Source organism: Eretmochelys imbricata, chromosome 1 (genome assembly GCF_965152235.1).
Source record: "Eretmochelys imbricata isolate rEreImb1 chromosome 1, rEreImb1.hap1, whole genome shotgun sequence".
NCBI lineage: Eukaryota > Metazoa > Chordata > Testudines > Cheloniidae > Eretmochelys > Eretmochelys imbricata.
Window position 1 is genome coordinate 41,782,494 of NC_135572.1, and position 26,831 is coordinate 41,809,324.

General features: G+C 40.4%; 1 protein-coding gene across 2 annotated transcripts in view; it reads right to left on the reverse strand.

Annotated features, from left to right (window-relative positions):
- The window catches only part of XPO4 (exportin 4), a 124,666-nt gene that overhangs the window by 25,403 nt on the left and 72,432 nt on the right, over nt 1–26,831 (reverse strand). For both annotated transcript variants that reach the window (XM_077809280.1, XM_077809287.1), the window contains exons 7-14: nt 23,668–23,780; nt 21,027–21,184; nt 20,577–20,751; nt 14,298–14,474; nt 11,607–11,749; nt 11,314–11,459; nt 9,619–9,796; nt 7,182–7,341 (exon numbers count right to left, since the gene is read on the reverse strand). In XM_077809280.1, the coding sequence (XP_077665406.1) occupies nt 7,182–7,341; nt 9,619–9,796; nt 11,314–11,459; nt 11,607–11,749; nt 14,298–14,474; nt 20,577–20,751; nt 21,027–21,184; nt 23,668–23,780 (1,250 nt within the window). The remainder of the gene's footprint in view (nt 1–7,181; nt 7,342–9,618; nt 9,797–11,313; nt 11,460–11,606; nt 11,750–14,297; nt 14,475–20,576; nt 20,752–21,026; nt 21,185–23,667; nt 23,781–26,831) is intronic.

Below are 26,831 nucleotides of genomic sequence, written 5' to 3' on the forward strand. Positions count from 1 at the left end.
ATGTTCTGGAGCTAGAAGGTTTTCATAGCAGTGTCCATTGATCTGCACGTGCATCAAGAGTCCTCGTTCTCCCAGCAATGCCTCTTCAGTGACCCTCTTAACACCAAGTATGCCAGCTCGCAGCAAAGGGGATGGAGAGCGGGTATTGGAATAGGGACCACATATCTCAAAGACCCTCCAGTGATAGCAATTATATAGCTTACATTTATTCAGAGTATTATTTTTATGTATTCCAATGTGGGTGAGTAGCAAGTAGTAATCAACATGCAGATGGAAATGCAGGCTGTAGAACATCATGTTCGAAGCCGCTCCTTCAGCGATGGCATAGCACAGTGATCCCCAAACTTTTCAGGGACATGCCCTTCCTTACCTCTGTACATGCCCTCCATCCTGGGAGGCGGGGCCGGGAGCGGGGCCATGGGATGCAGAAAGGGGTAAGGGGACCGAGGCTGGGGCCAGGAGCAGAGACCCGGGCTCAGGCCGGGGGTGGAATGTGGCGCAGGGCTGTGGCTGGGTCCAGGGCAGAGCTGGGGCCAGAGCGGGATGGGGTGGCGCTCCCTCCCCACCTACCATGGGGGCTGGCCTGGGCCCTGCTGCAGCCCCCATGAATGTTCCTTTGTGCCCCTTAGGGGGACGAACCCCAGAGTTTGGGGACAACTGGCATAGCAGAGGGTGAATATGTGAACGAATTGCCATGTCGCTGCTTGACAGATGTCCTGCCAGGAAATGGCTGCTAGGTACGCCAAAGTGGTAACTTGTGCTTGCATAGAGAGTGTGCTGTACTTGTATCCAGTGGCCATACGTTGGAATGTGTGTAGCACGTCTGGATGCACCCGAAGACCCATTTCACAATTCACTGGGAAGAGAAAGCTTGGCCCTTGGACTGGTCTGCAATTGGTACAAACAGCTTCGGTGATGCACGAAAGGCATGGGTCCTCTGGAGATAAAAGGCTAAGGCTAAGGCACGTCGGATATTGAGGGAGTGAAGGGTAGCATCTGCATGGGAGGCATATGGCTTCGGACAGAGGACAGGGAGGTGAATGGACTGATTGAAGTGGAACTCCAACACCACCTTTGGGAGGAAGTTAGGGTGCAGTCGCATGGGGACTGTGTCCTTCTGAGGGCAGTTCTATATTACTGGTTAAGTCATCTAACTTATATTGCTCAGGGGTGGGAAAAAGCTCCCCTCCCTGAGCAACACAAGTTTCGCGCTGTCCACACCAGCGCTATGTCAGCGGGAGACACTCTCCCACTGACACAGCTTACGCTTCTCACTGAGGTGGAGTATTTATGCCAATGGGAGAGAACTCCCCTGTTGGCATAGCGCATCTTTACCAGACACACTGCAGCTGCGCCGATGCAGCACTGTAGTGTAGATGTACCCTGAAACACAGTCTGGGGCGGGGTGTCAGCCATCATGGCTGCCAGTTCACTGACTCATCAAGCAAAGGTAATGATAACCAAGAAGATTACCTTCATAGAGAGATGAGAGAGGGAACACGTTGCCAGCAGTTTGAAAGAAGGCTTTATGAGAGCAGATAGGACTAGATTAAGATCCCATGGACCAAACAGATGGTGGTAGGGTGGATAAATACTGAGGCGCCATCCACTGGAGGGAGGAAGCACTCAGTGCTGCCAGATGGCCCAGAGGGAGCGGATGGTGAGGCTCACCGTCTTGAGCTTCAGTAGGTAATTGAGGATGATGGGAATGGAAATCTCACCAAGATGGTGGTGATGGCAGTAAGACCAAGCGGTGAAACATTTCCATTTAGCCCGGTAGCGTGCCATGGTGGATGCCCTCCTGCTTTGAGTAAGAATGTGGCATACTGGGGCAGAGCATGCTTTGTCTAGCCTCAAGCTCTATCCAAAAACTAGGCCATAAGGCAGGGGTGGACAAACTCTTTGGCCCAAGGGCCACATCTGGGTATGGAAATTGTATGGCAGGCCATGAATGCTCATTAAATTGGGGTTGGGCTGTGGGGGGGGGTGTGGGCTCTGGGGTGGGGCCAGAAATGAAGAGTTCAGAGTGCAGGAGGGAGCTCTGAGCTGGGACAGGGGGTTGGGGTGCAGGGGGGAGGTGAGGGCTCCGGCTGCAAGTGCGGCCTCTCGGGTGGGACTAGGGGTGCAGGAGGGTGCTCTGGGCTGGGACCAAAGGGTTAGGAGGGTGGGAGTGGGATCAGGGCTGGGGCAGAGGGTTGGGGTGCAGGCTCCAGGTGGCGCTTACCTCAAGCCGCTCCCGGAAGTGGCAGCACGTCCCATCTCCGGCTCTTATGTGGAGGCACAGCCAGGCAGCTCTGCATGCTGCCCCATATGCAGGCACCACCCCTGAAGCTCCCACTGGCCGTGGTTCCCAGCCAATAGGAGCTGCTGGGGTAGTGCTTCGGGCGGGAGCAGTGCACGGAGCCCCCTGGCTGCCCCTACGCGTAGCAGCTGGAGGGGGGGCATGCCACTGCTTTCGGGAGCTGTGCGGAGCCACAGCACACGTGGAGCAGGGCAAGCCCACAACCTCGCTCACCAACGGGAGCTCGAGGACCTGATTAAAATGTCTGAAGGGTTGGATACGGCTCCTAGGCCGTAGATTGCCCACCCTTGCCATAAGGTGAAGCGGGTTCGGGTTGGGATGCCAGACTCGCCCCTGATGTTGGCTGAAGAGGTCTAGGAGAGTTCGGAGGCAGAGAGGTGCCCAGGTGGAAAATCTGAGGCGGTCTGAGAACCAAAACTGGTGTAGCCAATATGGGGCTATGAATATGACAGTGGCATGGTCTTGTTGAATCGTGCAGAGGACTTGTAGTAGGAGGGCAATGGGGGGAAAGGCATAGCAGAGGTCTCCAGTCCAGGACAGCAGAAGTGCGTCACTTTGGGAGTCCTAGCTCAGGTCTCCCCTGAAGAAATAGACAGGCAACTTGCAATTCTTGCGAGCGGCGAAAAAAATCCCAGCAAGAGGTGCCCCAGATTCAGAATAGGTAGCAGAGAGCAGGGACATGCAGCTCCCACTCATGGTTGTGGTGGAGAGCTCTGCTGAGTGCATTTGGCCATGGAATTTTGGGTGCTCGGCAAGTACATAGCTTGGAGCATGATATGATGGTGGATGCACTAGTTCCACAGGTGTATTGACTCTGCACAGAGGGATGGAGACCAGGCACCTCCTACTTTGTTGATGTAGGAGAGGAGCTGCATATGCGGTGATTGGATCAGAGAAAGAAATGCCTGGCAGGCTAGGCAAGCTGCTGAGAGCTCCTGAACATTGATGTAGAGCCTGGCCTCTTGCAGTGTCCAAATACCCTGGGCTGTGTGTTGGTGGAGATGGTCCCCCAGCCCGCAAGGGAGGCATCTGTTGTGATGGTGGCCTGTGGGGTGGGGGTGGTGAAAGGGCTACTGATTATGACATTGGAAGGGTCGGTCCACCAAGTGAGGGAAGCCAGAACTGTCCAAGGAACCACAACCCTGGCGGTCACATGATCTCCTTGGGGTCTGTACATGAAGAGGAGCAAGACTTGTAGGCAACGCATGTGTAGATCTGTATGTGGTGTCACAAAAGTGCAGGCCGCCATTGGCTGAGGATGGAGAGGCAACAGCATACTATGATGCAAGGGGCACAGCGGAGCATTGTCACTAGGGCTGTCAGCGTTGAAGAGGTCTGATGAAAGGAAGGCATGAGCCACAACTGGATCAAGCTGCATGCCAATAAAGTTGATCGTCTGAGTAGGGAAGAGCGCTGACTCCTCCTCATTGATGCAGACACTTAGAGGGGCCAGGAGAGCGCGAAGAATGGAGATGGCAGAGCTAAGCTCCTGTCAGGAGAGCGCAATGAGGAGCCAGTCATCAAAGTAGGGGCATGCCGAGTAGCCAAGGCAGCGCATGTGAGCCATCATGACCTCAAAGACCTTCGTGAAGACTCACAGAGCTGTCACAATGCCAAAGGGGAGGACTCAGTATTGATAGTGGTGTTGCCCCATCTAGAAACAAAGGAATATCCAGTGGCCCAGGTGGACGTCGATGTGGAAGTATGCATCATTCTTATCAAGGGCTGTAAACCAGGCCTCAGGGGGGAAGAGAGGGGATAATAGAAGCCACCATCACCACATGGAACTTGGATTCTTGGATAAAAGGTATTTAGGAGATGAAGGTCAAGAATGGGGCGGCGCTCTCCGCCCTTTTGGGAATGAGGATCTATGGGGAGTAGAAGCCTCTGCTTAGTGGGGAGGTGCCACAGGCTCTATGGCACCCTTCAGGAGAAGGGCATCAACCTCTTGTTGTAGAAGGTATTGATGGGAGGGGTCCCCTGGAGGCTTTTGGGTGGGGGGGCTCTGGAGGGGGAATGAAAAATTCTATGGTGTTTCCTTGGTGGATAATCTCCAGTACCCAATGGTCCATGGTGATCTTGCCCCAACTGTGGGTGAACAGGGCAATGCAGCCCCCAAAGATGATGTGTGGGGCCACAGGTGGCAAATGGGGAGAGTTTGCAGCTCTTGACCGACACATCAAAACTATGCCCTGGGTTGTTTTTTGGTGAGAACTGAGGAAGCGGTTGCAACAGAGGTGGTGTGATGGGTGGCACTGGTGTGGGGGTTCCTGGTGCCACTGGTAGTATGACAGGTCGGGTGCATACAGCTTCCTCCCGAGAGGAGGAAAAGGCTGTAGGGACCAGCAATACTGGCTCAACCTCCGCCTCGGAGCCTGATGGTAACAGCAAAGGAGCCGGGGCAGATTGGTATGACACCTGGGAGAGAGGGTACGGAGGGTGGTAGGTGTCCCAGGGTAGCCAATGGGCCAAAGAGTAGAGAGCTGGGTGTGCAGCGGGCCTCAGGGATATCGGTGCCACATCACCAAGGCCAGGTCATAAGCAGGAGGTTAAGGTGGGCAGGCAGCAGCGAGAGTCAGACCTACGCTTAGATATCAGAGAACAGACTGGCTCCGGGTCAGAAAAGCCCTCGGAGTCTGAAGATGCCTCTTGAAATGGGGGAGCAGATGGTGTGGCCAGATCACGGTGCAGAACAGGCATGGCCCTCTCCAGCAGGAGCAGGACTGGCTCATTCACCAGAGTGGAAATCGCACAGGTGAGTGATGGGTCAGAGAGCAGTGATGAAGGTGGGTTGGGCAGCTCCAGCTCTTCCATGGAGAGAAGGGGCTCCAGACAGCCAGGGGTTCACGCAGTATCCCTGGTGGCACCAGAAGATTGCGGTGGAGTCTTCACAGCTGGAGCACAAAGGTCATGCACAAAGGTCATGGAAGCGATGGGGGGGGATGGGCAGCGAGCATGGAGGAGACGGCACAGAGCGGAGCACTGATGGTGCCGCTGGATCAGTTTTCTTCTTTGCCTTATCCTCAAGGCAGGGAAGCTTTGGCGCCGGTGCAGTGGGGTCGGTACGCGACTTCTCACCCAAGAAGCTTGGGGCAGAAAGGCTGTGTTTGGAAGCAGCCCTCGATAGGGACTTGCTTCTGTGCCTACGAGAGTGCTTCCTACTTTCATGCCTAGGACTGTCGGGTCCAAGGCAAGAGAAGAGGTGGCATGGAACCCGCCGGTTCCAATGGTCCCAGATCCGAGTGGGCATGCAGCCTCATGGCCTCCTCCATGAGGTGCTTTCTCAGGCAAAGCTGTCATGCCTCTCGAGTCCATGGCGAAAAAGCCTTACTGATGGCACAGCGATACAGGCTTCCCCGAGGCAGTACAGACAGCATTGGTGCTCATCATTCACGGAGAACAAGCGAGGCCAGGAAACACAGTTCTTAAACTGCAGATTGTGGAGCATAGTCCCCAGGAGGGACCCTGTATGACCCCAACTGGGGAAACTATTACTAATGAACTATCACAACTACATAAAACTATGGAAAACTATCTACACTACAAAAACAACAAAGTAGTACTATAGACAGGAAGAGTAAAGGCTATCTTAGTGTAAAGACGAAGATCACAGAGGACCAGGGATTCCGACTCCAGCCATGTGGCAGTAAGAGGGAACTGAAGAGATGCTGACCAACACGGCCTATCATAACCTGTGCTGGGAGCATGAGGAAGCGCACTGCGCACGTGTGGATCAACGGACATCGCTCCAAAAACCTTCTGGCTCTAGTCCTGACACGCATGCACTTCATCAATCAGAGAAGAATCAGTCTTTCTTTACAAAAATAACTAAAAATACAAACTACTGAAGACTAAGAAGGAGCCTTCAGTATCCCAAATTTCATTCAGGATGATCCTCTGAGAATTTTAATATCCCTGATTATTTCAGCAACAGAAGCTATAAAAATGCAGTCACTCTGCCCTCCTTAGTCAGTGCAGGCCAGCGAGTCCTGTACTATTGATCTGTAGTTCAATTGTGTCGACAGGCTCCAATCAGCATCAGAGCTCCATTGTGTTTGTCCTGTTCAAACAACATATAAGACTGTCCATGCCACAAGCATTGCCAATGAAATAAAGGGTGAGGTAATATCTTTTATTGAACCAACTTCTGCTGGTGAGAGAGACCTGAAAAAGAGCTCCGTGTAGGCTTGTCTTTCTCACCAACGGAAGTTAGTCCAATAAAAGATATTACGTCACCCACCTTCTCTGTAATATCCTGGGACCAACACAGCTACAACTACACTGCATACTGAAATAGTAACAATGTGGACATGGGTATGGAACATAATGGAGCGGGGAGGGCGAAAAAATGACTAACAGGAATGTAAGATCACAGAATTTGGACTCTTCTTAGGTTCTGGGGGTCCCTCCCCATCCCTGCTTTTTTTAAAAAAAATCCAACTAAGTGAATTAGAAATATTAATGAATCTCTATCAGGCCACCTGCCTAGCTGTTATCATTAGGTCATTTACTGTGACTATTACAGTGGAGATTAATCTCAAGAGATTTGAAGACAGTAGTGGCTCAGATAGCTTATCTGGAGAAGATATTCCATCAAGTGACAGCATGGAGGATGTCTGCCTGCTATCTCAAAGCCTACAAAATGGCATTTAAAAATCACAAAAATTATTTTTAAGTTATGAGCATAGCTACTTCCTCTTAGAAAAAAAATTAAATAGAAAACACTAATTTTTCAGGCTATAACTATATACACTAAATTCTAAAACAAAACACAGCTGGAGGTTTAAAACAAACTCTAACATCCACTTTCATACAGTAGTGTTAGTGTTATATACTCTACAGTCCATTAAGGCAATCAAAATTGCAGTTAAAGTCTTACCTGGTCATACAGTTTTTCATCCACTAGGAGATAGGTTTTTGCCCAACGCTTAAGAAACCATACAATATCTTTTCCCATTTGTGGACTCAGAAGGTGTGTTAGATCCGCCCTTATTGCTCGAGATTCTACTTCTGAAACTCTTAGAATAGCAGATAATAACCTGCAGATATGAAGTATAATTAAGATACTTGACTTTGGGTTTTGGTGGATTTTTACCTTTTGGGGTTTAAGCAGGGTCAATTACCCAAGCAGGGTGGCATGGCCACAATAAAGATTTCCATTCTTCATGGAATGGGGTGGAAGAAGCAAGACATCACCAAGTATTTCCTCTTTCTATGGATGGAGTGTAAGCACCCTCAGGATATTCTCTCTTTATACATGGATGGTGGGATGGGATAGAGATGCTAGAATATCCTAGTCAAGTCCAAGAGAATGCATTTGAAATTGGACTCTGAAATCTCTGCAGCAGGAAGAATTCTCTCCAGTACTCTGACATCAGGGGAAATGGGAAATATTACAATTGGAACACTGCCTAAAGGACTTTAAAAGCTTTTACTGAGACATCAGTATTTCCCCTCTCCCTTGCATTATTACCTATAAACTTTGGACAGTCTCAGGAGCATGTGCAAACTAAATCAAATCAAATACTGAAAGTAAATTATCTGACTATTTTTGTTACTGTACAGTGTATATACTTCCTCCCCCTCAGCCATATCCCTGATAGACCCTAGCGACTCTCTTCCTTTAGAACAGATTTTATTCCCTATTCCACTGGACACACACAATTGGACAGTATTGCTGCTTCTTTTTTTTGCCAGCTAGAGGGAGGGATCATCAAGGAGCAACATAAAGGTACTCCTTTACCTTTCAAGGACGAAGTATAACACTTCCACATCACTTCTAGACCTGTCAATCCAGGGACCAAATGAATGGGAATGAAAAGCCATCTCTAGCCTCCTACAGTAGATTAAGGCTGGCATGAGACAGACACAGAAAACTAATTTTAACCCTGGGTGAAGTAATTTCCACATCCATTAGTGTGCTACATGATCCCCTTAATTTGAACCCTCAAACTCTGAGACTCTGCTTTGAGCCATTGTTTTCCTTTCTTCTTCCTTCTTTCTGCACTAATCCCATCAAGCGGGGTCAGTGCTGAATTCTCTCCCTCCAAAGTGCTCTGTTCAATGCCATATCCTCTATCACAACACGTTAACATGTCTTCCTTTATGACATTCCACCACTACTTCTTGGGCTGGCCTCTGTCTTTTTCCTTCAGTCTTGATCTGTTGGGATTCTCTGATCCTCATACCTGTCAGGACTGTACTTTACATGACCAAACCATCTGAGCCTGCACTCCCTCATTTTTTTTGATTTATGGGTCGTACTTTAAGCATGTCTTTAACATACACATTCCTCGTGCGGTCTTTTTTCTGACTCCACTCACCCATCTTAACATCTGCATTTCTGTTCAACAGATCATTTGCTCATGTTTCTTCTTTGTTGCCCAACACTGAGCACCATACACATCATTCTTCTTCCCAAAAAGGATGGAAATCCCTTCTGAACCCCTTACGCTGGTCCTTAAAATAGGCCAGTAACTGAGTGTCTGAGCGATAGCATTCTTTCCCCACTGAAGGCCAACAGAGTGCTTCTGGAGCAATCCCAGGGACCAACAGTTCATGACAGAAGCAAACAGTCCCATTTAATACTTTGGAAAGCTTGGCAAATGGTCATTTTGTTTATGCATGCTGTAGAAGGCAGTATGCAATTAATCTATATAGTCTTATCTAGAGATTTTAATTCAATGATATTTCAAACATTTAGTCTCATATGTTCAAAAAAGAAACACTATTTATTTTGGTTCTTGATATATACTGGCAAAAGATATTTGTTTCTACAAAGATGTTTCTCCATCTCTACTGCAAACTGAATTCTGCATTTCTCTCCAGGAACTTGCTCCACCTTCCCCTGATGACTACCTACTTACCTGTCCGCTTACTCTAGCTCTCTACTCTTGGGACTCTCCTAAGTCTCTCACAATTTGGAGTTAGAGGAATAATCACTTTTATTTGTCTTGCCCCATCTTCAATACTTTCCAATCCTACCTTTTCCCATGCCACTGAGTCACCTTTAGCTTAAAATTTCACCTTAAGACTGTTACTTTAACCTACAATTGATTTAATTCTTCCTACCTTTTCTTTTCTACCTTTATAGCATTACCTTATTATCCCTGTACTATAACTAATCTGACAGAACATCTACTTCAATTTTAAAAGATATAAAGAGAGATCTCTTTTCCTTTCCCATATTCAACGTTCATGCATTGTTTCCCTTTTTCCAAGATGCATGAGACCATCAATAGTTTTATCTCCTATCTACCTATACAAATTTGAGATATTCTAAATGGAAGCTGCTATAGACGGTGTTGTATTCTTACCTAATTACAGAATCAGTTCTGTTGTATCCTGGGATGGAAGAGGCCTTTTCTCCTGGAGATCCCAGGATCTGAAGTGTTGTATTGATGTCAACCTCAGTTGAATGCTTAATGGAATATTCCATTACTTCTGGAGGTATTAGTGGAGTCTCTCCCTGAGTATCATTAGCTAAGAGGTAGCCTAAAGTAGAGAGAGAGAGAGAGAGAGAGAGAGAAAGAAAGAAAGAAAAAGTGACCACAAGTTTTTTGCCCTAGATTAAGTTTTTCCATTTTAGGACTTTGCTTTTTAAGTCTATTGGCTTTACAGCAGAGGTTAAATGGCACTGGAATCAATCCTGACTAACAGTGCTAAATATATATCTTAATCAATTATGTATTTCAGTACTGCGTGTACAGATGAGAGAAGAGATCCTAAAATTATAACTGGAAGTTAAAGATGAAAAGTAATCCCTGAACAAACAAAATACAGAACACGTTTGCATCACCTGCAGATACCAGAACTGATGCCTCTGTAGAATAATAATTTTTTACACTACATTTCTAACAGTTTTTTTTCTGCAGCCATGTGATAAAATGTCTTAATTTTACAGTTTCAACTCATCTGCACTCTGCCCACTAATCAATCTAAATTGAGATTGCTAACAATCCAAGCCTTTTAGCAGCTTTCAAAAGAATGCCAAACAAACTTACCACAAAAAAAGGTTTCCTTCTTTTCATAGTAAGTGTACCTCAGGTAGAAGAAGGTATTTAAAAATACAGTATGTCTGATGTCCAGGATAGGCAATATTCGTTCCTGGTCTAGTGACAACTGTAATGTCCGATGTATCATAACTCACCAGAACTAGAAATAAAAACTTTATCCCAGGGGGGATAATGGTATGGCTAGTAAACTGTATACCATATTTACATCAAGATCTGGTAATCACTAAGACATCAGACATTCAAAAATCACAAAACCCTGTTTTATTAAACATCTTAAAAGATGTACATTTTTATTTCAATATTTCTGCCACTGTGGCATGGGCATAGTAACTAAGGTAATTTGGTTTTATGAATCAATATAAAAGATAGTACCAATAAAAAGTTTGAAACTTAAAAATGTTTCAAAAATAAATTGCCCTAAAATGCAGCAAAATATGTATGGTGCTGTGTGGTTGCATCAGTGTTTTATTGACACTCTATTTGGGATGATCTGCATAACTCACTCAGGTCTTTGTCACTCAGTAACATGGCCATCAGAAACTCATGCCAGTAAGTTCTTTTTGCCATTACATACCTCAGATATTCTCTATTTATGATCTTTCATTGACAGCAAGCTACCTGAATATGGCGACTGACTATACTTAAGAACAAACAGGTCAAAAGTGTATGACAAAATCAGTACAAGCACAGAAAGTAAGATGTCTTCTGTTAACATTTTTCTAAGCATCTTCATAAGAAACAAATTATTTCTATCACAATTAACATAAGGAAATAAGAAAAAGAATGATAAAGTAACCCAGTATTGTTGAAAGGCAAATGATATGTTTGCCTCTATAGTTTGTGAAGTATCTATATGAGACGAAAGATAATGACCGCATACAAATCAATTACAAGGATGAGACATATGGATTGATAGATGCACTGCAGTTTTGGCTGAGGAGCTCCAGTTTCAGATACAGTATACCAATATTTTATGCGTTTAACACTTCCACTAACCTGTGACTAAAATAAGCCAATGAATATCCTCATACAGGTCATCAAGCACTTTATTGTCAATTGACCCTGATCCTGGTGAGGCAAGTAACTGCTGCTGATGTCTTTGCAACTGACCATGGAGCCTTGTCACTCTGTCTTCTAATAAACTGAAGAAAAACAATGAGCAAATAACTTTATGTAGTCATTACATAAATTAAGGTTATATTAAAGAATTAAACTCTGCTTAACATGAGATTTTTTTGTTTAAATCATCTGACTGAAGTACAGTACACTTTTATAATTATCTCTTGTACCTTGTAAGAAGAGGTATACAGTGTTCTGCAGCAATTCTTCCTAGCATGCCTACACTGGCCAGCTGGTCAGAGAACTGGTCTCTATCATCTTCCTGCAGTTCGCTTATTTCTTCTTCCTCCCGAGAGGCTACACCATTGGCAGTCTGATATGATTTTAAATAAGTTAAAAGTCATCAATCAATGTATATTATACAAGATATCTACTGTGTTAAGAATATCAGACTATGCAAAGAAGAAAAAAAATCACTTTTCTACATGCTTTTCAATTTTTTGGTGTTCCAGATGGAAAATCAGAAATGTAAGTTTAAGTTTAATAAAATATACGTAGAAGAATTAAGAAAGGAGTTGGTGACTTAATGCCCATGGTTTTCTGGAATCAGGGGTATGACTAGGTCTTACCTCTGAAACAATCACTGAACTCTGAACTCAATTCTCGTATAAAACTGGAATGCAATAATGTAAGTCCAGATATTGAATGAGACTATTTCTAATAAATGGAGGAATTACAGACTGGCCACTGGATGCCAGTGACAGACAAAACATGATAGGAGAAACAGAAGGAGAAAAAAACAGGAGGAAAAAAATCTCACCCTATCTCCCAAACTTTTCTATCTGAATCAGGAGCTCAAACAAAATGCAACCTACGATAGGCCAAGTGAAAATGGCTTTAGGTGCATTTGGCTAACCCCACTGATCACACAGAACAGGCTCAACCAATCAAGGAAGAGGCAAAATATACAGTTTGTTCTCAAGGACTAGCTTTGGGCTTGAAATACGTCACCAACATACCAATAAAATTGCCATAGACAAACTGAGCAAAAAGATTCTAAAATTCAAACACATCACTACTGGCTCACAGACACTAGTTTAGACACTAACCAAGACTGAATTACTACATTTGCTATCTGAGTCACATATACAAGAGGCCAGGAACTAATATTTTAAGCTATGAAAACACTGAGGCTGGATATTTTGTTTGCCAACTTCATACACAAGTCATGACAAAGACAACGTTGGCAGTTCTAGAGATTTTATTGGGAGTCCTACCATGTTTGATGTTTTAAAATCCTAGCTCCTGGAGTCTTGTTATTACGTAAAAATCAGAGCTTTCATTACGGAAAAGAAAAGTTTCCAGCCCTCATTGTTTACAGAGTAAAGGTTGAAAAAGTGAATAATGAAAGCTCAAAAAATCAGAAGTGAAATAAGAACCACCTTAACTTTTTTTTATAAATCTCACGATTTTTAGTAAATCTCTATTTTTGAAAACTCAGGTTGGTAATATTGCAAATACCCCTTAAGTAACATCACGACTTATTTCCAAGAACAAATACACTACATTTATGGGAAAATGGATTTCAGTGTTAACTGGAAAGTTAAGTATGAAATTGCAGTAGTTGATAAGAAAGAGAGAAGATTGTGTGTCAGAGAAAAGTATCTTTTTGCTGTCATTCTAGAAAGGAGCTGGGAAACTGAATCCAAACCTTAAATCCTCCCGAAGTGCTTTTAAATGCCTCTTTTCTTTATCTAAACTGGCAAATAATTCTCTTTTGGCCACTTCAAAGTTGCAGCTGCTCACTGAAGAGTGCTTTCCTATTTGAAAGTTCCAGCCACTGCTTTGATATTGAACAAGCAGCATTCTGAAATGCCAGCTGTGGCTTTTAAAAGGTTATTCATGGGATAAACGACTTATCTCACAGAAGGACATGAATTAACCTGTGTATACAAGTTATGTCAAGACTGTCTGTTATGAATTCAAGGTCTCTTGTAAAATATTCTTCACTATATTGAAACTCTTACCACCATCTGTTAGGCATCAAGAGAAACGAAGTAGGTTTATATGGTATTTTTCGGAAGTGAGGTATCGCAAAGTCCTTTAAATACCATCAAGTTCGATATTACTGTATAAAAATTGGGCAATCATTAATATGCTCAAGATTTACATTCAACAGTCTACATCAGAACCTGTTTTAAGGGACAGAATGTTGGGATTGATTACTTTAGAAGGAAAGGATAAAATGTTGGGATTTTCCCATGAAAATGCCATGGAATGTTTAAAATTTCCTCCTGGACCGCTAACACAGAAAGGCTGTATGGACCCTGGTTTACCATTTTATCTAAAAGGACAGTATCTCTACTAAAGCAGTTTCTCCTAGTCTAAGCCCACAGTCCTACTGTGTATCTGATAAGTTTACACATATAAAATACACTTAAAAGGGGACAACAAAATAAGAATTTGGTGGTTAAGTACAGAGAGAATTAACAAGCGCACTAACAGGTTTATAATTCCATTGAAGGATTTTTGGTTTCATCAAAATTCCGCAAAAAAGGTAGTAATTTATTTTGTCACTAGACCCAAAGATGGAAGGATAAGAGGTAAGCAAATTTTTCAATTATAGGGCTATTTTATATATTTAATAAAGCCAAGGTTTTAAAAGCATTCTCCACCACTGCTCTCCCCTTATCTTCTCTTTAAGATGAGAGGAAAAAGGCTGTCAAAGAACCCTCTCCTGTGTCAAACTCAGCACAGAGTAATTGCTAATCATGTTTTTTTCATCACTACTGCAGACCATCTAAAAAAATTTCTGTTACCTCCTTTAATAGTTACTTAAGTATATCTAAGAAATGTTTAATTACTGTATACACTATCAGAGTGCTTATTATTACCCCAAGAACTGCACATTAAGAACTTACCAAGTTCCTTGTACCATCAGGAGCAGCTAGGTGGCACTGAATATAAGAATTAAAAACCTGAACAGCATGTTGCGTAAAGAAGCCTTTGTGGAAATGTTTGTCATCTTGTACCAAGGTAAGCCAGGATTCCAGCAATTTATCATATGCCTCCATGTATACCATGTCATCTTTGTCAAGCTGTAAGAAAAAGATTATTACCAAACTAAACAAAGCGAAACAAATCAAAATTGCATTAGTAATCATAAATCTTTAACAGATATTCTACACATTTTTATAAACAATTAATATAAAGATCTGAGCTGAATTCAGTTACAACTGCTATAAAAGATACACACAAGAGTTCAAATGGATTCCCTGACATATCACATCACATGACAAGGGCCAGCAAGTTTTCATGCTGGTTATACTTTTTAAAAAACTGGTAATCTAAAAAACAAAAATAAAGTTAAGCAGATCCTTCCCTGCACCTAAAAGTTTAACATCAAAATCTTCTTCCCAAATTACAACTTTAAAACCTAAAGATAGGCACATAAATAAGTAACCTGATTTTCAAAGGTGATGTGCACTCACAGCTCCTCTTGATACCAATATTATATTATAATACATAAAATATAAAATATAATATAATCACACACACATAATTAAGGCTGTGTTTCTGTCACAGAGGTAGCGGATTCCATGACTTCCTCAGCTACAGTGGCTGTTGCATCTAACCCCGGGGACAGCTGCTTGAGCACTCCGTGGCCAGCCGCACCAGCCGCTGCTGGAGCGGCCCCAGGGCTGGCCACACTGGCTGCCGCTCGGACAGCCTTGGGCAACTGGCCCTGAGAACCGCCCAAGCAGCAGCTGTCGCTGTGGCAGCCGGAGTGGCGGCCCCGGATGCCGCCAGAATTGTAGTTTCCGGGGGCCCTGGAGCAGCGGGCCGCCAGGGGAAGTCAGCCCCCAATGCTGGAGCAGAGGTCCCCTAGAGCAGCAGGGCCCCATGAACAGAGATTTAGTCACAATGGATATTTATAGTAAAAAAAGTCATGGACAGGTCACGGGCTGTGAATTTTTGTTTATTGCCCGTGACCAGTCCATGACTTTTACTAAAAATACCCGTGACTAAATCTTAGCCATATATATAATATATAAAATCACACTTTAAAAAAAAAAAAAAAAAAAGAGACAAGAAGGTGAAAGAATCCTCTACTCTGGGGAGAAGCACTATTAGGATTTGAATCTTCACAGTACACAATTACAGGTAAACTATTTTTTTTTTTTTTTTATAAAAGTGGCAAAGAGTCCTGTGGCACCTTACAGACTAACAGACGTATTGGAGCATAAGCTTTCATGCATCTGACAAAATGGGTATTCACCCATGAAAGCTTATGCTCCAATTCGTCTGTTAGTCTATAAGGTGCCACAGGACTCTTTGCTGTTTTTACAGATCCAGACTAACACGGCTACTCCTCTGATGTTTTTTTATGATAATTCAAAACAAGTCATCAATCTTGGAGACTAAAAATGGCAGGGATCATTCCACAAAACCACACACACAACAGATAACTGAAAGTGCAGGTAAGATGAACATACATTTGAGAGTAACGATCAAAATACTGGAGTGGAGGTTACCATTATACACACAAAAGAATAAAATGCCACAAGACGGAAGGGGGAAAAAAGGGTCTCAAAACGAAGTTACTATGCAGCAGGACAGATGAGGAGCCTTTGTCCAAAAAGTTTCTATAACACTATTGGATCAAATCATTATTATCCTGAGGCTGAATTTAAACAATAATGTTTAGTAAATATATCCAAATGTCATATAGCTGCCTTGCTAAAGTCCAGTTGGAAAAACAGTATAAGTGTACTGCTGCAAGACCAGCCTTTTAATAAATGGTCCCTATCATGACCTTTGAGCAGGAGGCCTACCATGGTATAATAATTTGGTATAGTAGAACATAATGACTTGATGTCCTCATAAAATAAAAAGTTAGTGACTATGGCCTTAAGTCTGCTCCAGATAAAAGCTTAGTGACTTTTAACAGCAGGCTTGTAGTGAAAGTCCTCACTGTGATGGACATGTGGGGCAAGGAAAAAAAAAGTTGGGATGACCAATCAAGATGGAAACATTTTAAGACCCTTTTGCAGCACCATACTATCTTCAAGGTGATCGTACTTTCGAAATCAAAAAGCAAGACATTCATAGATGCAACCATAGAAGGGGGGGGGGGGGGTCAGGAGGAAGAAAGAAGAATTTTATTCAACATAAAAAAGACAAAATTGGGAGACAGACAGCATAGTAAACCAGGGCTGGCCCAAGGCAAATTTCTATCCTCATCACACATTTTATCCTTTCCTTCTAAAGTAATTTTTAAAGTGTGGTTACTTATTACATCATTGTGCATTTACCTTTTCGATTATGTAAAAACTTGTTAAAATTTACTGTTTCCCTTGCATTAGTTCTTTTTACGTAGGCCTTGCCTATACTGCCAATTTACAACGCTGCAACTTTCTCGCTTGGGGTGTGAAAAAACACACCCCCGAGTGCTGCAAGTTTCAGCACTGTAAACTGGCAGTGTAGACAGCGTACCAGCGATGGTAGCTACTCCTCTCGTGGGGGTGTTTGGGTTTTTTTATAGCACTGGCTACACAGCCACGTTAAAATGCTGCATTGCTAGTGAAGACATACCTTTACTCTTCACTCTTCTCCTCCTTCCCTCTAACATACAACTATCTTTTCCCAGTCTTTATTTTCCATTCAATATCATTTTTCTACATTGCATAATAACTGTTCTCTCTCTCGCCCTCTATCTTTTTTCCCAAAAAATATGTTAGATATTCCTCCAAGTTTCCAATCTCTCCCCACTCTCCCCCTAGTGCTCTTCTCCTGTGGACACTTGTGGAGTGGACATTTTTAATGTCACCAAAAATAGCTATACAAAAAGGAAAAAATACCCTTTTTTGAATGTGTTGGTGTGACTACTGCCAACATCTGATTCAGTGACATGCATCTCTCTTGGACTGGAGGATTTTTTTCCAGTAACTTTTAGTGTTCTGAATGAGTCATAAAACACAAACAGGTGTTATTAATACAGTATTCATTTTGAACAAAAAAAGCATCTATGCTAATTTGAATTTTCACTCCAAACACTGATCACAATGAACACTCATTCTGCTGGACGTCATCGTGAACACAGTGTAAATTTAACACTATACAGGAATAAGTCTTGAATTAAAACAAAAACATCTGACTGATTAAATGAAAAGCTGTTTCAGGTGTTCTGAAAAGTTCCTGGAATATTGTATCAATGTTCTGGTAAAGCCACTTTTCTAGTCTTCAAATACTTTATAATAAAGGTGTATTGATCACTAGGACCTGAAGTTCACTTCAGCACACTGAATATGTCACTGCCAACAAGGAAGCGGTCTCCAAGAAACTTAAGCTCACAGGTATAGAGTTCAGATTTCACAGTGGTAGCGGTGTTAGTCTGTATCAGCAAAAACAACGAGGAGACCTTGTGGCACCTTAGAGACTAACAAATTTATTTGGGCATAAGCTTTTGTGGGCTAGAACCCACTTCATTAGATACATGGAGTGGAAAATACAGGAGCAGGTATAAATACATGAAAGGATGGGAGTTGCCTTGCCAAGTGTGAGGTCAGTTTAATGAGACAATTCACTTAACAGCAGGATACCAAGGGAGTAAAAATAACTTTTGAAGTGGTAAGGAGAGTGGCCCATTTCAGACAGTTGACAAGAAAGTGAGAGTATAGGGTTGTTTTTTGTGAGGGCCCACTGGCAGTAGGTTTTTGCCTGGCCATACTAGTTTTTTCTTCCTTTCCTGCTAGCTAATTGGTCATTAGGAATTTCCTGGGTGATACCATCCATTTCCACACCTGTAGAGTTCTCTAATCACAATCCTGCCTTTTCCAGATTGTTTCTGTAGAACACACACATACCTATGGACTGGTCAGATACATGGCCACAAATGTTACATGTTTGTAAACATGCAATGTCATAACAAACCCAAAAGGCATTAACTCAGAACTGGTAGAGCTGTTTCCTTACTGAAAATCTGAGATACACCAGGTGGTTGAAATGCATCCATACATGCATGGTAAAATCCAGGGCATACAAAAGAGGTATAATTTTTCCTAGTGACACAATTATTAATGTTACTTTTGACAGATAAAAAAAATCACCTATGTTTCCAAGATCTAGAATGGGTTTGAACCTGGCTATTATGAACATCAGCAAACCCTTGGAATAAACCCACTTTGTTCTTTCACCTGGCAGCATACTATTCTAAGAGTAATTTAATTTCTTGCAATCTCTCTTCCTCATGCAGTTGAATCTGAGAATATTTAAGAACAATACTTTGATATAATTTCTCTAAAGCAATTCTGTATCCCATTAGACAATGCTGAGGATTCATGTGCTCTAGGTAACCACAAGCCATTAGAGAAAAGAAATCACTAGTTGCCCTCCAAAAAGACAGATCCTCCCAGGCAGATACTGCTACAGTTTGGCAATTTGCTGTAGGTTTTTGCTGCTTGTGATTTGACTGAGAGATGGAGTGCCCCAACTCTAAGTATACTAGTCACTTCTGATACCATATTTAAGATGCGTAGGCTCGCTCCTTTTTCTTAGCCCCTCGGGAACAGGAGGGCGACTGAGGGTCAATGGGTGGCTTTCCCCCCTTTAGCTTTAAAGACAAGGTCTTCATCTTTTCTCCAAAAGATTCATCATATGGAATATCTTCATGCTTCTGCTGAACCTCTGTATGAAAGCCTTATAAATGTAACTAGTCAAAGAGCATCAGTCCCAGAAATAACTGCATTTAACATCTTTGTCTGTTACAAATCTGTAAAATGGGACAATTTAACCATAGATGAAGTTTGAAAATATACAGCATTTAAGAATCTCACAAAGAGTTATCCCCATTTTACAGATTAGGAAATGGAACCTCAGAAAGGTTAAGTGACTTGCCTCGAGAGCACTGTGGTCTAGTGGAATAAGCATTTGTCTAACAATAGTCAAGACAAGGGTTCTAATGTACTGAGTTGCTCTCTGACCTTGGGCAAGTTAACATCTGAGCCTCAGTTGCCCAAACTGTAAAATGAAAGAGACATTTGCCTACTTCATAACTAACATGGGAAAGTATTTGATAATGTAAGCGCTAATTGTAAAGGTCAGTCAACAGCATAGGTAGGAGAACTCAGGACCTTCTGACAACGAGAAAACCTCCACATAATACATTTTAAAAGCTTTTCAATATAGGATCTTTCTGGAGTTTTTTGTTGGTAAAGCCCAAATATAGAGAAAACCACCTTTTTATAAACATATAATCTAAGAGAAAAAATTTTTAAACATTGCTAATAAATAAGGACAGTTTTATATTCTTAAGTTCTATTTTTACATCACTGTGTAGCAAATTTCCAGATATTAGTTCTCATTATCATAAACAGGAGATGCACAGTTTATCTACCTTACTAACTATGTCTCATCTTCAAATAGCTCCTCTTGGGATTGTTTCATTTTTAATATTACTCTCCTGAGCAAAGAGGTAGAGGGATAGTAATTGCTCATGTATGTTCAGCCAACAGCTTTGATATAACAACAAAGCACTGAATTACCTGACCATCTAAATTTGTAAAAATGACATCTGAGTCAACAGTCAAGGGATACTTAAAACAGCCACTATGACACAGGATGGGGGCAGTAATAGGGAACATCATAGCAGATGCATTCACTTAAATAGAAGTTCAAGCTTCAGGTAAGTTTCAATTTGCCCATATGTGCACATAGCCATTCCAGGCTTTCAAATCTGTAAATTGTTAACCATTTATAAGCACTTCTCAGAAGTCCTACCTGAACGCTTAAGCAATATTTAATGCCTACTATACTTGCTAGTGAAGCTGTCAATTTAAAATGAGGAAGTTTAATGGGTATTTTAATCAAAATTTTAATTCAAGTTTAAAATTGTTAGACTTTTTTAAAGGAGCATAATTATTTCTATTGTTCATTATTAATTATATTGGTCTACACATATCTCTTCTACATCTGATTTCAGTAATGTAAAAATAAACTAAAAGTTAACAGCAACTTTCTCTCAAACAAAACTAATGAATCTCAGAAAACATATTACAGAATGGGGCTAAGACATCCAAACATTACTAAGTCATTACAAATCTATTACATTCTTATGTCTCTTGTTAATTTGATGATCATAAATGCAATAAAAAGAACTCAACTCTTTCAAGAATCAATTGCAGTTCAAGAACAGTACTCACCACTTCTTCCAGTGCAGCACTTCTCCCAAAAGAACAGGTGAGGTGTGTGAGGCAGTTAACAAACGAAGAGAAAAGTTCATTTGGAATGGCAGTTAAAACATTGCGAGGAAACACAGTTATCAGGTTGCTGAAAACACTGGAGATTCCCATTGCTTCAGAGTCCTCTATTTCAATTCTATAGATAGAAACAGCAGGGTTGGGTTTTTTTAGAAATTAGGAAAAAAGCTTAAAATTGGTCATTTTATGGATGACTTTCTTGCATTTAACAAACCAATATATACTTTATACTCTTTTCAGGAAATACCCTTTTTTTAAAAAATGTTATTCCATTTTAACAGTCCAACTCCAAACAAAAACTATGCAAAGAACGAAGCCACACTGGCTCTCTCCTTCCACTCCAAAGTAAAGATTAAAAGATGCCATCTAAATGTAAAGGGCAAGTGTACATACCCATTGACAGTATTCAGTAATCCCTCAATGAAATGTGCCAGATAATCAACTTGTGAACCTTCATCAGGAAAGACTGGCCCATGCAGAGAAGCTAGCTGTGCTAGGCACTGTAGAGAGTCTTGTGCCATATCTGTATCCTCTCTGATTTTTCGATGTACCTTTTAGGAAGTGAAATAAATTAATTATACATGGAAAAACAGCGTGTTCTTACAACAGTCAGATGGCTCTCAATCCAAAAGAGCAGACACCAAAAAAATTTTACCCTAATTTCTAGTCAATCTGAAATGACACTGCTTCTACAGCATCTCCCTAAACAAGAGTAAACATCAAGATTGCTCCTCAGTTTATCAACGTCATGAGCCATGACTTATCTCACCAAAACTAACACTTAACTGGGTCCTACCTACATTTTAGAAATTGAACTGTTTAGTGCATGTTATGTCTTAAAGAGAGAAACAGATGCCAGCCAGTCAGACATACTGCTCCTTCTAAAAACAGCAATAATGACAGTCATCTGTATTATGCTAACTATGCCTAAGCTACAGCGTCTTGCTAAAGTTAGTTGATAAATTCAATCAAGATTATATAGATGCTTCTTTAGCAGAGGTAAACACTGAAGGCACACAAAACAAGTGCACCTCACCTTGGTAACATCTCCGAGACCACTAGTAATTTTTTCTCATTTCTGCAAATGGAGTGTTACACTACTACTTATATGATTATCAATTCTGGATTAAAATAAATCTAACATCAATAGATTTAAAACACATTCTTACATATTTATTGCAATTATGAAATATGGACTTTAAGGCTTTTATTAGGACAAGCATTTTATTTCTACAGGACAAAACAAATAGTATAATATAATGGTATAATAAATACTAGTACAGCCAGTCTCTCAAAAAAAACCAGACTTGTTAAATTGATATATATAAAAGCAAAGTTAAATCTTTATTACCATTTCTCTATTTAGCCCATCTCAAATGTTATCCAAGTGATAATTGTGCAACTAACATGAACCTCTAAATGATACAGAAAGACAAGTTACAACTATTTTAACTTGTGAAAGATCAAATCACATGAAAACACAATTTTGGAATTTAAAACAATTCTTCCCCACTCCACCCTATTAAAATAAACCTTACACCATGTAGAAATTAGGATTTTTCTCCTTTAAAATGGCAGTCTTACAAAACTTAGAAGTATTCCAATTTGTTAGTTTAAATAAGTGTGTAAATTATCACAGTTCATTTAATTTTTGTATTTGAACAAGAATTTGATATCTACAGAAGCAAAGGCTTCAAATTACTTCAAATGCAAAATAAGTCTTTAAAAGACTTAAGCAGTGCTACTTAAAACAAAAGTAACGAAAGTGTGCTGTTTTGATTTTTGTTCATTCACAAATGATGTAACAAACTGATGTATTCTTTAGTTTCCATTAAATAAAATAAATGTTTAGTATTCAGAAGAATTCATCTTCTGTATGCGATGGATAAGGCAGTTACTCAAAATTTAACACTGAAGAACAAATCAGAAGTCAAACATTTAACTCAGGGACTTCCTAATACAGTTAAACTAGAAAGGGTTAACCTGTAAACCCAAAAGTTATTTGCATTAGGAGGTTCACAGCTGACAGTAGCAACTGTCTAGATCGTCTAGACAGCTGTTCAGATTGTGTGTGGCTGTTAAGAGTTCTGCCAGGAAGTTTTTCACCTTTTCAAGAACTGCTGGAGCAAGATAAATTTTCAGTCAAACAAATGAATCTCCTTTATAAAACACTGAAGATAGATGTGCATTCAAACTCACGTGTCAGACAAATCACTTTTGGTTCTAGAGATTTATATATGCTACATAGTACCCACCCCTAAGAGTTTTGAGTATATTATTTCTCTGCTTTGCAAAAGGAACCCTAGCTTGAAGAATGTTGAGCTGTAAGATCCCAAGAGATGTGATATAAAATAAGATTAGCATGGCAGTTTACATAAATAATTTGAATGCTGTTGCTGGGCTGACTGCAATTTAAGCAAATATTAACAAAAAATAGTGGTAGAAAATTACTTTTACCCAGCTTTAAGATCAGTTTAAAAAAAAATACAAAATAACCATGTGTTGCTCAGCTATTTTCTAGTCAGATCTACTGTTGACCTTTTTGGTTTATATCCAGCTTATAATGAATGGAGTTTTATGCTAAACTTGGATGAAGAAATGCAAAGATATTGCTAGTTTTCAACTGTTCTGTTGAGCAAAGTGTTACAGGAGCAGTGAAAACCTATTGTTTAGCTGATATTTGTAGAGCGGCAACACCTTAGCTAAAAAGGTATCTGATAACACTGCTCACTCATTATGCTCAGAATTTCATCTGGCAAATAGATATGCCCAAGATATGAAATGAATACATGATTAATTTTTAAAAGAAAAATAATTTAAGATACTTTACATGCAAAGCATGTTGATCACTTGATAGGAAAAGAAAATCAATAGTCCACCATCACCTTAGAAACTTGCTAGGGTAAAAATTGATGTTAACAGAATTAGTCTTACCTGGTACAAAAGGAAGAATCCAACAATAATGTTTTAAAAGGAGGAAGGAGTTGCTTCTCTGTGACCTGTATTATGAAAGTTGAAGAAGAATGAGACTTACTGTAAAGAAAAGCTCCATAACTCTGATGTCCAGGAGGGTTTCACGCCACAACTCTGTTGGCTTTAGCATCACATTTTGTGAGGATTCAAACATAGCTATATAATGTCTGCCCAGTTATCTGGTGTCAAGGTCAACAATAACATTCCTACTTGCCTTTAAAAAAAATCCTAGATACAACAGGATCCATTCAGAAAGAATGTAATGGAAACAATCTTTAAGCCTCTCCACATACACAGCATAATTCATGCATGAGGCCAAGGAATAAAAGGTATTAAGTATTGAAAAAAAGAATGCTCCAGGAATGTTAGATAACAGTTTGATCATAATTATGAGACATACCATAGTGATATGATCACTTTGATAACCGGGATATCTAATGTGACGGGGGAGAAGGGAAAAAAGCAACCGCAATTAACAGGTGTTAAAATTTATGCAAAATAGGAAATCATTTTCTAAAAAATTTTCCTGGCAGCTTTTATAAAGGCCTTATGATTGCTAAAGATAGCTCTTTGAAACATATATCCTATTTTTCTAAATAGCCAAATATGCTTCACAGAATGAAAATATGTTCCCCCCTGTATTACTCTAAATTTTTTTATCATGCTAGGAAGAATAAAAGCATAAGGCACCACAAGTCATTGTTCTATTAAGCATATGTTCTTAAAAGAGAAACCAAGACACACACTGCATCTATGAATTCATTGCAGAGAACCATCTAATTGCTCAACATTAAATTACAAGCATGGAAATCTGCAAATGTTAGAGTGCTGGATAACCAGAGAGGCAAGAAAACACTTAAACATGTAAATCCACTGCACTCTGTGTCACTCTATGATTATACTAAAGTATATAAATATTTAGAGAGACATTGAGAATATGCAACACATAATACTACATGTGGTTAAAGGCATCATATAGACTCCAGATTTCTCAAAATATGCAAAGTTCTAGACAGAGTTTATACTACACTAGTAGATGTCAATAAGCTGTACTCATATTGATCACATTATTCAAAAGAGTAAGCAAGTGGGAAATTTAAAATATAAAATATAAAATAAGTGGCATAAACAAAAGTGTGAGCATAAAGCAGGGCACAACATTTTTACTGCCACTTGTTTGAGGAGACATCATGAGTACCACAGTGACTCCCCACAGTGACTCCAATCATACGACAGCAACCAAAATAGAACCCCACCACCATCATACACAGTTGAACCCTCGTATAGTGAAGTAATTTTTTCCACAGAGCAATTTCATTGTAAGTGGGAGGTTCACTATAACCAGAACTGCAATCAACATATAATGAATTGAAAAAATTCAGGACTTTTATACTACTTCAATACAAAATTAATTTCATTACATACAAATTTGCCAAATGTATATGAGAACAGTATGGACTCAGAGATACACAATAGATTATTTCATACAGAAATATAAGATAACGGAGTTTTTGGTCTCATTTATATTTGAGAATATAAATAAAAGCTTAAGAATTTTTATAAAGTGACAATGAAAGTATTTCAGTTTTTTGGATGAAAATAAAATATTGGTGTAAGTTATTATAAGAAATAACAATCCTTCACCAAAACTTTATAATTACTCTCAAGTGCATTTCAAAGCACTTAGCAGTAGTCTAAATTGTACAGTAAGTTATGAATGATTTTCTCCACCCACGGTAAACTGATGAAGAAAATACAGCAAGATAAGTTATTCTTTACTTGTAAAAGTACTCTTCTCCTTAATTCTGTACCAAATGAATATGAAATATAGAAGTACCATAAGAGGATTAGAGATTCAATTTACTCATTAGTAGGTCTAATTTACAAATGGGACCAGTTACATATACACACCTAATTTGGAATGAAAGAAGGGCTGGTTTACTGTCACTATTTTAACAAGCCTCAGTATTTAGTAGTCATATCCTGTTATTTTTAGAACTGAATCTCATACTAATGGCCTGATGACACATCTGACAATAGAAGATTTGTAAGTGAAATAACGTATATGTTCACGAAACAATCCAAAATGAGACTGCAGCTACAGCAGAGAACCTGGAGCTCATTTTCCAGAACATATCATTGTACTAGTGCTAGTAAATGTATAATTGCTAGTGTAGATAGGGCTCAGGCATGCTTATCACAGTGTCATAAACACTTGCTTCAGGAACACTACAGTGAAATTCCTAGTGTAAACCATAGCATAGACCGTTATTAGCATTGGTCCATCTGCAGCAGGGCTGAAAAATGGGTATGAAATTTGATATTGCACATGCAGCTTCTGATGCTACCTGTGATAAATGCTGGCTTTGTAACATCGTTATCAAAAATGAATTTGAAGACTGTCAATGCTCTTAAAGCAATAGAAATATGACTAAGTTGTGCAATACTTTTTCCAGGAGTTCAGACAGCAATATAGTTTAAAAATAAAAATGCCACTGCACCACCCTATAATATCACAGAAAAACTAACTCAATTTTTTTAAATTAATTTTTTTTTTTTAAAGAGCATATCCTTAAAACAGATCACTGGTGATACCACACAAATGCACATTAAAAACAACCAATAGGAAATACAACTTTGTACTGAGATAAAGTAAAATACAGAGATTCTTACAGAAGCTGGAAGTCTTTTAAAATCAGAAACAAGATTATTCAGTGAACAGTCTCAAATTGTGCTGAGAAGTATAATAATGTAGAAATTTCATTCATGCCATGACATACAGTAAGGCAAATGTATTCACAGGTGCTTTTGCTGGAAGACAACAAGTGCAGTTCATACTGAAGTATTGTTTTGGAAGGGTTCATTTAGCTTACATTGGTTCCTCTCATCCCAATTTATGTATGCACCCACCAATGTCATGATGAGCATAGTCCTTACAGCTTAGAGAAATAAAACCATGTTTTCAAACAAGGGCAATCACTGGGAAATTAAAATGATTTTCAAACTATATATGCTCTAAGTATTACTTATAATTACACACATTTTTATTGATATACTTACTATTAATGAATATCTACACAACATACAATAGGTGGCGTTAACCTCCAGCTCTATACATAGGTCAGCCTTCTCTGCAGCGCAGCCAACTTCCATGACTCCCCTGTGGAAGGCACTCTGTGGGTCCAGAGCCCATGAGCAGGGAATGGACAGGATATGCACTGCTGC